At 45.7% G+C, this 13,635-nt stretch overlaps 1 protein-coding gene across 1 annotated transcript; it reads right to left on the bottom strand.

Annotated features, from left to right (window-relative positions):
• Positions 1–642: 642 nt before the first annotated feature.
• LOC142303424 (small ribosomal subunit protein uS9) lies at positions 643–12,107 on the bottom strand. Its single transcript, XM_075344756.1, has 6 exons — positions 12,052–12,107; positions 11,915–11,966; positions 7,019–7,120; positions 3,864–3,960; positions 3,644–3,691; positions 643–829 (listed from the first exon to the last, which is right to left on the bottom strand). The coding sequence occupies exons 2-6, from the start codon at positions 11,960–11,962 to the stop codon at positions 684–686; spliced, it is 441 nt and encodes a 146-aa protein (XP_075200871.1). The 5' UTR covers positions 11,963–11,966; positions 12,052–12,107; the 3' UTR covers positions 643–683.
• Positions 12,108–13,635: the final 1,528 nt, after the last annotated feature.

The raw sequence follows: 13,635 nt of genomic DNA, 5'->3' as shown, positions 1-13,635 counted from the left end.
GACTAGAAAAGGATTTACAAAAATAAAATCATTTGGTAAAATAGAAAAAAAAAACTAAACAGATATCCGTAAAAGAAAAATAAAAAAAAAATAAATTTATTGAGCACCCGCTATATGGTTAGTATCAGACTTTAGTAGGGAAAGAAAACAAAACACTCTAGTAGATGATTACTACAGTATTTTTACTGTCCCTAAGCTAGTCTATTTGATTCTTACTTATAAAGCAACATGAAATAATTCTGCTTTTTGGAAACCAACAACCAGATGCTAATCAGTGATGTGCAATAAGGGAACGCAAAGGAGGAGACAAAAAAAAAAAAAAAATGTAAAACCAAAAAGGCAGCACGAATGCTAAATCAGTGAATGAGGCTTTGTAGAAAACTGGTAGTAATTCCTACATGTCTCACAGGATATTTTTGTTTTGTTCAGCCCGTTTAATTAAACCTACAATGTCTACATTTCAGTTGCAATTCAGTTATTGCATTTTAAAATCAAAAATAGTGGAATGCAGAGCCCAAATCCGGAAGATTCAGTCACTGTCCACCCATTTCTAGAGCAGTAATGTAGAAAATACCACACAGTTATGGATCACCAGTGTGTTCTACAGCACATTTTAGTTCTAGAGTTTAAAAGATAAAACTGTCTTTTTCAAACTGTTTATTGAAAGAGGGGGTACATTGCAATTAACGGTAAGACTTCTGGTAACGAGCACGGGCTCCAGGTCCACCAAACTTCTTGGACTCGCAACGACGAGGGTCTGCAACTAGAAGAGTCCTGTCATACTGGATGAGAATATCCTTGATTTCCTTCTTGGAAGCTTCATCAACAACTAAATTGAAAAAGAAAAAAAAAAGTTGATACCAGATGCATATATTGTATGTTTCTCACAATGTAGCATGTCAGCCACTGCATAACTTATCTTAAGAAAATATTGCTAAGCCAGGATTTGGAGACCATACCTTGGTGGCATAGTTAACCCCTTTACGAACAAGTACGTAACACTAAGTCCTTGGTCATGGACGAGTAATCACCGCCGGCTGCTGCGGATCGCCGGAGGTGATCTCTGCACACGTCTGCTGATCTGAACAGACATTTGCAGCTAACAGGCATTAGTGGATCTGCAATCCACTCGCACCTGTTAACCTTTTAGATTGCGCTGTCACATTTTGACCGCACAATTTAAATGGCCGCAGTGGAGGTCACGCCGTTCCCTGTCACCATCGGACGCGATCATGGGGAGCTGACGATTGCCATGGGAGCAATGGATCATGTGATGACTCATGACATAGCGGCTCTCACAGGAACCCTGCATGTCTACTTGTAGGAGCTGTGCAGCTCTGATCAACAGAAATGAACACGTGATCAAACTGCTGACCCAGAGTCCACTAGGACTAGTACAATACATTTAAAAAAAACCTACACCTTTAAAAAATAAAAAAAACCCTAAAAAGTTCAAATCATCCATCCATTCGACCAACTGTAAATGAAACCGTTAAAAATCATCTTTTTTTAAGATCTAGATATATACCGTATTTTTTGGACTATAAGACGCACCCTGATTTTAGAGGAGGAAAATGGGAAAATAAAATTTTAAGCAAAAAATGTGGTCATGACACACTGTTATGGGGCGAGGATCTGCTGCTGACACTTATGGGGTAATGTCCTGCTCACATACTCCCCAGCCTGCTCACATACTCCCATCATCCTGGTGTATGGCCGCATACTGTGGCACATAAAAATAAATAAATAAATAAATAAACGTTCATACTCACCTTACCTCACCTCACTCCCTGCAGCATCGCTCCTCTTACCGTCTATGTCAGCGGCAGCGCCGCTGAGTGGAGCCGTCCCCCCTGCAGCATCGCGATCTCCTCCTGTCTGTGCCGGCGGCTGCGTGTGGACACGTGCGCATAGCGACGACATCATCGCTGTGCGCGGCGCTAGTCTCCACGCAAGTCAGCTGACCGGAGGAGACATGAGGAGATCGCGGTGCTGCAGGGGGAACGGTGAGTAATATGTACTGATTCACTGCACCCCGCGCTGATTATGATGATGCGCGGGGGGGGGGGGGGGGCAGTGAATACAGCCGCACATGATCACTCCAGGCTGCAGTTGCCAGGGGTGATCATGCGGGCCAGCTGTTTATCCCTCGCCCATGATCCCGCCCACCTGTCAGCACTGGCTTCAGCGCTGAGGATGATGGGCGGGAGGATGGGCGTGCATATTAAATGAGCGGGTCCACATGGTCACAGCAGGCTGCTACAGCCTGCTCGTGCCCCAGATGACCCGCTCCACCCTCATTCCCCGCAGCCCTGTATTCAGACCATAAGACGCAACCCCCACTTTCCCCCAACATTTGGGGGAAAAAAAAGTGCGTCTTATGGTCCGAAAAATACGGTAGCTATATTTGGAATTCAGTGTTCAGAAATGCCAGATCAAAATATAAAATCAATTCATCTGATCGGTACACGGCGCAGCGAGAAAACAATGTCAAACGCCAAAATTACGTGTTCGATTGCTGCACAAATTTTTTTAAAAAGCAATAACAGGCGATGAACTCGTAGCATCTGCACATGAATTGTATCATTAAAAAAACGTCAGCTCGAGACGCAAAAAATAAGTCATCACTGAGCCCCAGATCCCAAAAAAGGAGAACGCAAGAGGTCTCAGAAAATGGCACATTGTGATTTTTTTTTAACCCCTTAGATAAAAGTAAACATGTTCGGCATCTATGAACTCATACAGGCCTGAGGCATCACACAGATACATCAGGTTTACCATATAAAGAACACGGAATAAAAGGCAACAACAATTGCACTTTTTTCTGCAGTTTCACCACACTTGGAATTTTTTTCCCCCATTTTCTAGTACACTATATGGTAAAACTAATTGTTTCATTCGAAAGTACAACTTGTCTCGCAAAAAAACTAAAACAAAAAACAAGCCCTCATATGGCAAGATTGATGAAAAAAAAAAAAAAAAAGTTATGGCTCTTGGAAAAAGGGGTGTAAAACCCCCGAGGGTTAATGGGTTTAGACAGGCGTATCTAAAGAGCATCTGTCCGGGTATTCTACAACCCCTCTCATGTAAAGGACAGAATAGAGCACTAAAACAGCTTTCATGATGTGATCCAGATTTGCTTTCATCTAAGGCTATGTGCGCACGTTGCGTACTGTCCCTGCAGAAATTTCTGCAGCGATTTGAACAGCACACGTGCGCTTCAAATCGCTGCAGAAAGTCCGTAATGAAGAAGAAAAAAAAAAAAGCAGATTTCATGCGCTCTGCCTGCAGCTCCTCCCATAGACAGAGCGGGGGATGCATGCAGAGCGCATGGAATAAGTGACATGTCACTTCTTAGAACGTGCTCTAATACGCCACGTGCGCACGGCTCCTGCATAATCTTCAGAGATTGTGCTGGGGACGCAGGACGCATGCAGTTACGCTGCGGTGCAGATCGCAGCGTAACTGCATGTAAATACGCACACGTGCGCACATAGCCTAAAGCACATTTTCATACACATTCACAAAGCACCATATGAAAACACCTATACAGATACTTAATATATACAGTTTAAAGTGCTAGCATTGAACTCAATAGTGGCAATGGTGTATTTAAAATGTACCATGGTAAATGAAAACTTACATTTTTGATAATAAGCTACCAGTGACTTAGAAATCGCTTGACGGATGGCTGTAAAAGAGAAAATGTTTAATTACTGCAAAAACAAAATCTACACTTCAACTTTATACATCATGTGGAATGCACACTACAGAGTACACTTATTAGCCCATACAGTAAGGCTTTATATTAGCAGGTGTGCACTGTGAATCCACTATTTCGGAAAGTTTTACACCATGCTTACCATAGACTTGTGCAACATGTCCACCACCCTTCACGCGGACTCTGATGTCAACACCAGCAAATCGCTCCTTGCCCAAGAGAAGAACTGGCTCCAGCAGCTAGAAGGCAGGAGTTACAATTATTGGGAACAGTCGCAGTATAAAAATGTAGCTACATGTCCAACACATTAAAACCAAAACAATACACCTGGATAGTGAGGAGGGCTTATTAAACTTGGAAGTGGGAAATAAAGTTGCAGCTTTAAAGTAGATTCTCAAACTTCCCACATTAACATAAAAAGGTGCCAAAAAAAAAAAAACCCAAAAAAAACTTTAGATCAACTATTTTTAATGGTGTAAATTCTGTAAAATAAGTGATATTTTTTGATCTTTCAATACTAGGGGAACAGCTGCTGAAATTTGCCATGAAAACCTAGTGTAGTGCTAGTTCACATTAGGACTACAGTAAATGTGGGCTGGACCTGCGCAAGTGTTTGCGGTCTCCAATCCTCCCCTTCTGGGTGTTTGCAGTAACCAACAAAGTGTCTCCACACCGATTCTAAACTCTATAGCAAAATGATAAGCGCCATGTGAACCGTGTCAGAGGACGGCTGACAGAGCAGATTCTGTTAGTGCGGAGGCTCAATACGCAGCCTGTATCACATATGCTGGAAACTGATACAGGGCTCAGTATTGTGCATCACATGATTCATTATGCACTTATACAGAACCATCATATTCTGCAGCGCCTCATAGATGTGATCACTGTCCCCATTGGGGCTCACAATCTAAATTCCCTAGCACTCGGAGGAAACCGGAGCATCCAGAGGAAAGCCATGCAAACACTGGGAGAACATACAAAGTCCTTGCAGATTATGTCCTTGATATAATGGGAGCAGAAGTTTAATGTGTGATCCCCACTTCATCTAGAGAGGGGGTACACATTGCACCACTGCTCCCATAGAAGTGGAGTCACACACTACACTACTGCTCCCATAATTGCACACATTCTGTGAGCTGGTGCTGTTGGCTACGAGATTAGATATGCGGCTTGTATCACATATGATGGAATTTGATACTTGTGTATCACATCATTTATTTCATGATCAGAACAAGTAATTTGTGATCCTCACTGTCCACTTTAGGAGTAGTGGAGTAAAATTGTGACACCGCTCCATCCACTACCATGGGAGTAGTAGTGTAACATGCTCTGAACACTTCTGTGAGCGGTGGTGAGCAGTTTGCCTGGTATACTACTAATCCAGGGCTGCCAGTCACCACCACCGATGCTACCCTCATCTCGGACCTCCTCTCTAGGATCAACGCATCCGGCATCTCCTCCGGTCATCGCACTGCACTGAACACTATGCGCTGTGACAGGGGGGAAAGTGAAGCTTGGGGGCCAATCTCCTCACACAGCTGGGACCTAGAACGACTTGGAGGAGCACCCAGGTCACCGCTGATGGCAGCCACAATGCAGGAGATGCGGTTGGAAACAGACCGCAGTCCCCTATGTAATGGGGCTGGTATATGTGAGTTATCCAGATTAGAAGAAGACCCCTCTATAAAAAGGGAAGCCGCTTTCCCAAGGCTTTTTGCAGGGCCCAGAAGCTCTCAGTAGTTTGAGGAACACACTATCTCCTGAGGATACCAGACAACCTTCACCTGTGCGCACAGACCGACAGGGATCCCTGAACAGGGAACAGTGCGGACGTGCAGTCACAAGCGGCACAGGGTCGAAATCACATCCGACCTCCAGGCCCTGCGCCCCTCCACTGCTAGGCCCAAAACCCCAGGGGAGGTGCTGCCAGGTCTCAGAAGCTCCCAGCCCCACCAGTAAGCCTGCTCTCCTCCTCAGACCTGGGGAACTCCATTTCCAAAGTCTCCTCTCCTGAACAGGAAACCCAAAACAGGAGCAGGGGAGAGGTACCGTCCCTTTTATTTTCAAGTGGGTTTCCTGTTCAGGATGGGCGGAACCTCTCTCTCACGGTGGTGCTGTCATGTTGAAGGGTAAAGTTAAAACATAGACCCCGTCCGGTCTACACGTTTCGAACAAAAAACGTTCTTAAGCATGACACCAGTAACCAGCCCTGTATAACACTATTCACTAATCAATATTAAAACAAACAAAAAACACAACTCACTTTCCCTATGCTAATTAGGGCTGTGACTAGTTGCAGGGGCGATGTTTCCCCAGACTAGTTGGCCCTCGTTCCATGTTATCATACCCCTGCCACGAGTTGGCTCATTTTGGCCATGTCTGTGCGGGCTCAGAAGCGGGGTGGATACTTCCCAGCTCATAAGGTGCGCTACACATGACCGGTATTTCAGAAGATGTCTACGTGAACAGTCTTCTGAACTTCCCGGTCATGCGCAGTGCACCTAATGAAGCGTCCACCCTACTTCTGAGGTGCGCTGATGGGGCAAAAATGAGCTGTGAGCATCTGTAAGATTTCCATTGACTGGCAGTGACATTGGCTTGTGAAAATCATGTTACCACCCCCACAGGGTAGTGATAACGCTGAGAGGGCCGACTAGTCTGGGGAAACCAAGCCCATGCAACTAGTCACAGGCCTAATTAGCGGGGTTTACAAGTTTGTTTTTTTAAACCTTCAAAATCGGTGAATAGCATTATACAGGGCTTTTTAGGCAGGGAATTTGGGCATACAGGTATCAATGTTGGAGGACATGGGGGACCTGATGGGTTCCCTTTAGGTAAGATCAGGCTTAAAAGACTGGCAACCATCGGACATGGTGTTTGGCAGTCGGCATAAGCCCCATGGTGGTTGCAGTACCAGTCCGCATACTCAGCACCTGCTCCATTTAGGTGTTTGTGCAGTCAGAACATCTGTGGAATCAACATGGATGGGGTTGAGATCACAGACCTATCTATCACTTATCCTGTAAATAGGGGATAAGTGTTATTCGTAGAAAACCCCTTACCGGAAAGCAAGCTACACTGATGCAATATGCAGTACAGTCTAGTGACTGACAAACAAAGCCGAAGTAGTTATCATAAGGTATCCAAGAATACTAACAGACCTAGGCACATTTCTCCAGTAGTTTCTTTCCAATACAAAACACTGCACACAATTGAAGTCATTTCAAGCAGAAACCACACCAGCACTAAGCTTTGACAACTGTCAAACATGGAGGGGGGGGGGGATGTTTGTTGTACCTTGTACTGCAGAGTTGCAGGTTCAATTGTCTCCAGGGGTCTTCCGTTCACCTTAATGAGGCCATTTCCCCTCTTGCAGTGGGCAACGGCAGTTGCTGTTTTCTGAAAAGGTAGATTGCAGTATTAGGACAATATCCACACCTGGTGTAAGAGCCACGATCTGCCTACGTGGATGTAGAGCTGGAGCATATCCACGCCTCACTCCAAGCCAAGCATGTACTAGCACATGTGGATATTAGGGGTAGGTGGGCCGCTGCAGGGAGGCTAAGACTACAGGGTTTATCCAAATGTGTGAGGTATAACCAGGGCTGTGGAGTCGGAGTCGTGGAGTCTGAGTCGGAGCTCATTTTGGTGGAGTCGGAGTCGGAATAAAATGCACCGACTCCGACTCCTAAAATATATAATAAATTGGGGACAGGAGTGCAATGCAGAATGTGCTGAATATTTTACTAAATAATAACATTTAGTATAATGCTTATATTTAAGTGAAAAATTTATTGTAGTACAATGTGAACATCAGACATTTAATTGTTTTTATGATACAATAATCAAGATATTTGGATAGAACATAAAATATTTATTGGAATACAACTTTAGAACACAAAAAACTAATAAATTGTAAATATGTAATATATATATATATATATATACATATACATATATATATATATATATACACACAGTGTATATACACACACAAGATATATATGTAATCTACTGTATATTACATAGTGTATTACATATTTACAATTTATTACAGTTTTTTGTGTTCTAAAGTTGTATTCCAATAAATATATTTTATGTTCTATCCAAATATCTTGATTATCGTATCATAAAAATTATTAAATGTCTGATGTTCACATACACATATTCATGTACTACAATAAATTTTTCACCTAACTAAGCAATATATGTAGGAGTCGGAGTCGGAGTCGGAGTCGGAGCCGGAGTCGGTGCAAGAGAATTTGAGGAGTCGGAGTCGGAGTCGAAGGTTTGGCTTACCGACTCCACAGCCCTGGGTATAACCAGTATTACCAATTTGTGCCTCTGCTACCTTCCATGGTTCTTGATGACAGTGCGGTGTGATGTCTGATAAATACCATGGCAGAGACGTCACAGCACCACGTAAGGCAGAAAAATCAGGACCAGGGACCGATGGCACAGGAATAGCGCAGAATCAAAACATTGTGGATATTTAGACATTAAGTAGATCTTTTCACCCAGGAAAGCCTCAAACGTGGGACATTTATGTTAACCAGACAACTTTCTACAAACTACACATTTTTCCATAGGAATAGGCATTATGGGACGCCAACACATTAATAGCAGCTAGTCTCCCAGAGGAACCAGAACAGGTTAAAATCCAAAATGTCTCAAGCCCCCAAAAGTGACGTGATCTGCAGACAAATCTAACAAATCTCATGGCCATGAGCAGCCTTAGGGGCACTTTGCACACTATGACATCGCAGCTGCGATGTCGGAGGGGTTATGTCAAAAATGACGCACTGCCGGCGTCGCACTCGACATCGTAGTGTGTAAATCCTAGATGATAGGAACAACGAGCACAAAATCGGCGTAATCGTATCATCGGTGTAGTGTCAGGGAATTCCATAATTACGAGACTGCGACAGGTACAATGTTGTTCCTCACTCCAGCAGGCAGCATACATCGCTGTGTGTGAAGCCGCAGGAGCGAAGAACATCTACCTGCGTCCTGCAGCTCACGCCGGCTATACGGAAGGACAGAGGTGGGTGGGATGTTTACATCCCACTCATCTCCGCCCCTCCGCTTCTATTGGCTGCCTACCGTGTGACGTCGCTATGATGCCGCAAGACCCACCCCCTTAATAAGGAGGTGGTTTGCCGGCCAGATCGACGTCGCAGGGCAGGTGAGTGCATGTGAAGCTGCCGTAGCGTTAATGTTTGCTATGGCAGCTATCACAAGATATCGCAGCTGCGACGGGGGCGGGGACTATCGTGCTCGGCATCGCAAGCATCGGCTTGCGATGTCGTAGTGTGCAAAGTGCCCCTTAGGCTAGGTTCACACTTCCGTTAAATTGTATCAGTCACAATTCGCTGCTCTGGTAAACTGAATCCGTTTAGCGGATTCCGTTGTTCATATAGACTTGTATGAGCGGCGGATTGTGAATGATGATGCTGCGTTGCACCCTCCGCCTGACTAATCAGTCGTGGAACGACTGACCGCCGGGCGGAAGGAACGCAACCTGTAACGTTGTTTGAGCAGCGCAATCCGTAGGATTTTGCTGCGCACGCTCACTCTGGCTCCCTGCACACATAACCAGGATACACATTGGGTTACTAAGCAACGCGCTTTAGTTAGTTACCCAATATTTACCCTGCGGGGAGCCAGCGCTAAGCGGTGTAAGCTGGTAACCAGTGTAAATATCGGGTAATTAAGGAAAGTGCTTTGCTTACCCGATATTTAGCCTGGCTACCCGTGTGCAGGGAGTCCGACACTTCCACGCTTGGCTCCGCACTCCGCATGTACACACACACACACACACACACACACACACACCTACCTGTCCCCAGCCATGCAGACCGTGGCACTGACGTCCTCCGCTCCACGGCCCCGCTCAGCTGCGCCCCCCCCTCGCGCTCCACCCCCCGCACACAACGGAGTCCGACAATAAATTCTCTTCTGTCATCCGTTGTACAACGAATGTGACTGATGCAAAACAACGGAAATGTGAACCTAGCCTTACCCACAAGATGCTGCAAGGACTCTCCGCTCAGTGACCATCACACAAGACGTCCTGTGTAATCTTCACCGTGGCGGTCAGAAGACTATAGTGTAGTGGCATCTTTTTTGGTATACTGTAGTAATTTACTAATCAGTCACCATCATTTCCCAACTACCTAAATAAAAAACAGCTCCCACCCTTGGCTACCTTGACAGTGTTTTGTGGGAGTGGCCAACGCTATCATTTAAAGGGTTTTTCCACAGAGTTCCTGTTACTCAAAAGAGCTAAGAATGATAAGTTCCACAATTGGATGTGATAAAAAAAAAATGCCTGTGCTGAGATAATCATATATATGTGTCGCTGCTATATGCTGTGTAATGGCCGTGTCTGACTGTACAGGAACATGGTCTAATACCATATCTCCTGGGTCAGGGAGAAAGAAAGAATACACAGATAGTACAGCATGGGTTCACAAATTGTTACTTTGAGGCAAAAAAATAAATAAATATAATATATATATATATATATAATTAATTAATTAATTAAAAAAGGTGGAAAATGTGTTACTTCACAATACTTTGCTTTCTCCCTGTCCCAGGAGATATATGATCAGAACATGTTCCTGTATGGTCAGACACAGCCATTACACAGTACACAGCAGGGGCACATATATAGGATCTCAGCACAGGAGCATTTCTTTAACCACGTCTAAGATCTATTGATTAAAATGCACTTTAAAATTAACTGTCGGTGGGGAAACCTCTTGAAGTGCACACATCATTGTTCTCGGCAGCACAGTTTCTATTTACACAGGAAGATTTGCTGCTGAGAACAATGAGGTTTACACAAGCTTAAAAGGGACAACATGCCTGGGACAAAAGTCTGCAGTCACTTTACATAACTGTAGAATTGTGACACCATGCGTGTGCTGTCCTGACCCCTGATGTGAGCGGATGAACATGTCCACATTTATGCGATTTAGGCCCGGTTCACACATCAGCATTTCGCTGGATCCAGCACACTCCAGTAAAGTGTAATACAGTACAATGGCATGGAAGTAATCAAGCGAATGCGTTTCCCCGGCACTGATCGTCCATAAAGATGATATTTCAAAGTGTAGATAAAACTTCACATTTATTTGGAGTTCAAAAAGAGCAAAACATAACTCCTCCGACCAACGCGTTTCAGACATGGTCGTCCTTGGTCATGATCATATAATATTAGTCATGATCATGACTAAGGACGACCGCGTCTGAAACGCGTTGATCGGAGGGGTTATGTTTTACTTCTTTTAAACTCCAAATAAATGTGAAGTTGTATCTACACTTTGAATATCTTCTTTATGGACGTTCAGTGCCGGGGAGCCGCCTTCAATTGATTACTTCCAGCCTTACTATCCCATGAGCACCGTCTGGATTCTCTACCTGGCATTTACCTTGTGGCGGGAGAGCTGAAACACACTTTTACTAGTACAATGGCATCACGGCAAGCTCTGGTCGCGTGAATGGAGCATGTGACCGTAGGTTACCGCGATGCCATTGTACTGTATTACACTGTACTGGAGTGTGCCATATCAGGTGAAATGCTGATGTGTGAAACGGGCCTTACTTGCAGTTATGCGGCAACTAGTCTCATCCAGAAATTCATTTTTCTTGAGAGAAGCTGAATGCACTTGTTGGCTCGGGACCTCAAGTATGAGATCTGCATATATGATGGACATGGGATCACCCGCTGACACTGGGAAATCAGGAGCTCATGTGCAGTAGCAGGTCAATACCACTGGACACGGGCCCCAAAAGCCTCCATAGCTCCCCAAGTCTTTATTAGCAGGGCTAATGCAATATTACAGGTCAGCGGAGGGGCTTGCAGCCACGGGCTCCCATCTAGGCTGATGGACCCGAGTCCTGCACATGGATTATCCCTCCCCAGTAATAAGCGCTCTGCTCATCCCTCTGCAGCCTGCTCTAGTGTCTAATAATCTGGAAATGGGACCCTGGGAACCCTCATTCCAGGTCAGGGCCTCCCATGGGTACAGCAGGGACAATGTAAACAATGTAATGGCCTATTCCCATGCATGCAGGGAGAGCTCTCCGTGACCGTGGGGTGCGCAGATCACACGTGTAGTGAGGGCAGGGGAGAGAGCACAGCGGCCGCGCCGCACCTCCGGACACGAGGCATCCGCACACACTAACCTTTCGCCCGAAGACCTGGACGGACTGCAGGGGACCCTTAGCCGGCATGTTCCTGTGTGGAGAGAGCGAGGACAGGCGGTTACCGGGTGCCGCGCACTGTTATCCCGAGCTCTGGCCTAGGAGCGCTGAAAACTCACCTCTCCGTGATGGCCAGCAGCGAGAAAAGGAAGTATGGGGTTTCCGCACCTACTCATCAGGGGCTAGCGTGCTGTGACGCGTTACGTCATTACGCTCAGTAACGTGCAGGTTACCGCGCGCCGCCATTTTACTTGTGGGAACAGTTTTCCCTCAGGTGATTGTGCCATATACTCCTAGTCACACCGAGCGGTTATATATCACATTGTACCGCATGCAGTATTGCTAGGTCACATTCTATATCACTGGAGACTATGAGCATTAATCAGCGCCCCCTCTGTATGGATAGACCACCTAAACACATGAATGCAGCTACAATTCTCCCCTCAGTTCAAGCGCTATATAAGGCTCCCTGACAGTACTTCCTCCATTATGAGAGGATTGTAACTAATAATGTAGTAAGGGCTTAATATTTGCATGTATTTCATACTAAACATGTTTCTGTTACAAATGTGGCACCGCTTTGCTTTCCCAGGCATTATATGGTTTGTGGCCATAAATCGTGAGAAGAGCTCAGAAAAAGCCAGGTGAGGCTATGTCCGCACGTTGCTTTTTACCTGCTTTTTTGCTGCTTTTTCAACTGCAGCGTTTGTAAGGGGTGGGCAGACCCCTTACAATGAGGTACAGTTTCCCCGGAATGTTGATGTTATTTAATAAAAATGTTTTATTGTTATTGCACTGTTTTAGTGGGATCCCCTGGTGGCCGGGTGGGACGGCTGTCCCCATAGGAACAGGGTAGAGGAAAGGAGGAGCCGGCAGTAGAAAGGGGAGGGAGAAGGAGAGTTGTAAAGGGAAAATTAGAACCAGAGGCAGTTGAGTCCGGGACGGGAGAGAAGAAGCAGAAGGGGCAGAGTGTGGGAGCTGGGTGAATAGGAAAGCCGGAGAAAAGAAGAGGAGAAGTAGCCTCAAGTGCGAGCAGTACTGGTGTGGGTCCAGTTTATGTTAGCCAGAGTGGGAGCCAGGTGAAGTGGATTAGCCGGGCACATCCCCACTGGAGGATACGTCAGGAACAGGTTTTCCCCCTAGCAAAAGTGTAAAGTCATCGGTTTGCCACTGTGATGAAGAAGGAGTGTTCAATAAAGAAGCCTGCTGGTTCAATTGATTCACGTCTACAGAGTCTTTGTATAACTGACGGCGACAGCTACACCACCGCACTCTGCCCCACCATGTTATCTCCTGTCCCTAAAGTGACGGCGGAGCCAGGGGTAAGCCTGAGCGAAACCGGAGCCACGACTACAATCCCCGAGGCACCCCTGGCACCCCGTTACATGTGGCGTAGTCGGCAGGATGTGTGACCAACAAAATCACCCCCCGGTAGTAACTTATAACCGGACAGCTCCCCCGCCGTCTATTGTCAATCAGGTAAGAAAGTTTGACGGACGAAACTATCCTGTAACTGAATGGACTGAACAACTTAAGATAGTGGGGGAAATGTATAACACTGATCCTAAGACCTTAGCAGAAATGGCCATGCTAACATTAGAGGGGGAAGCGTGGACGACAGTCAGGCTGGAGACGGTTAGGGGCCAGCGTACGTTGGATGACTTGGTGCGGGTGCTGGAGAACACCTATGGGCCGACCACATA

This window comes from Anomaloglossus baeobatrachus, chromosome 4, assembly GCF_048569485.1.
Source record: "Anomaloglossus baeobatrachus isolate aAnoBae1 chromosome 4, aAnoBae1.hap1, whole genome shotgun sequence".
Taxonomy (NCBI): Eukaryota; Metazoa; Chordata; class Amphibia; order Anura; family Aromobatidae; genus Anomaloglossus; species Anomaloglossus baeobatrachus.
Note: the sequence above shows the minus strand (reverse complement) of the source record. Positions and strands in the feature narration are given on the sequence as shown.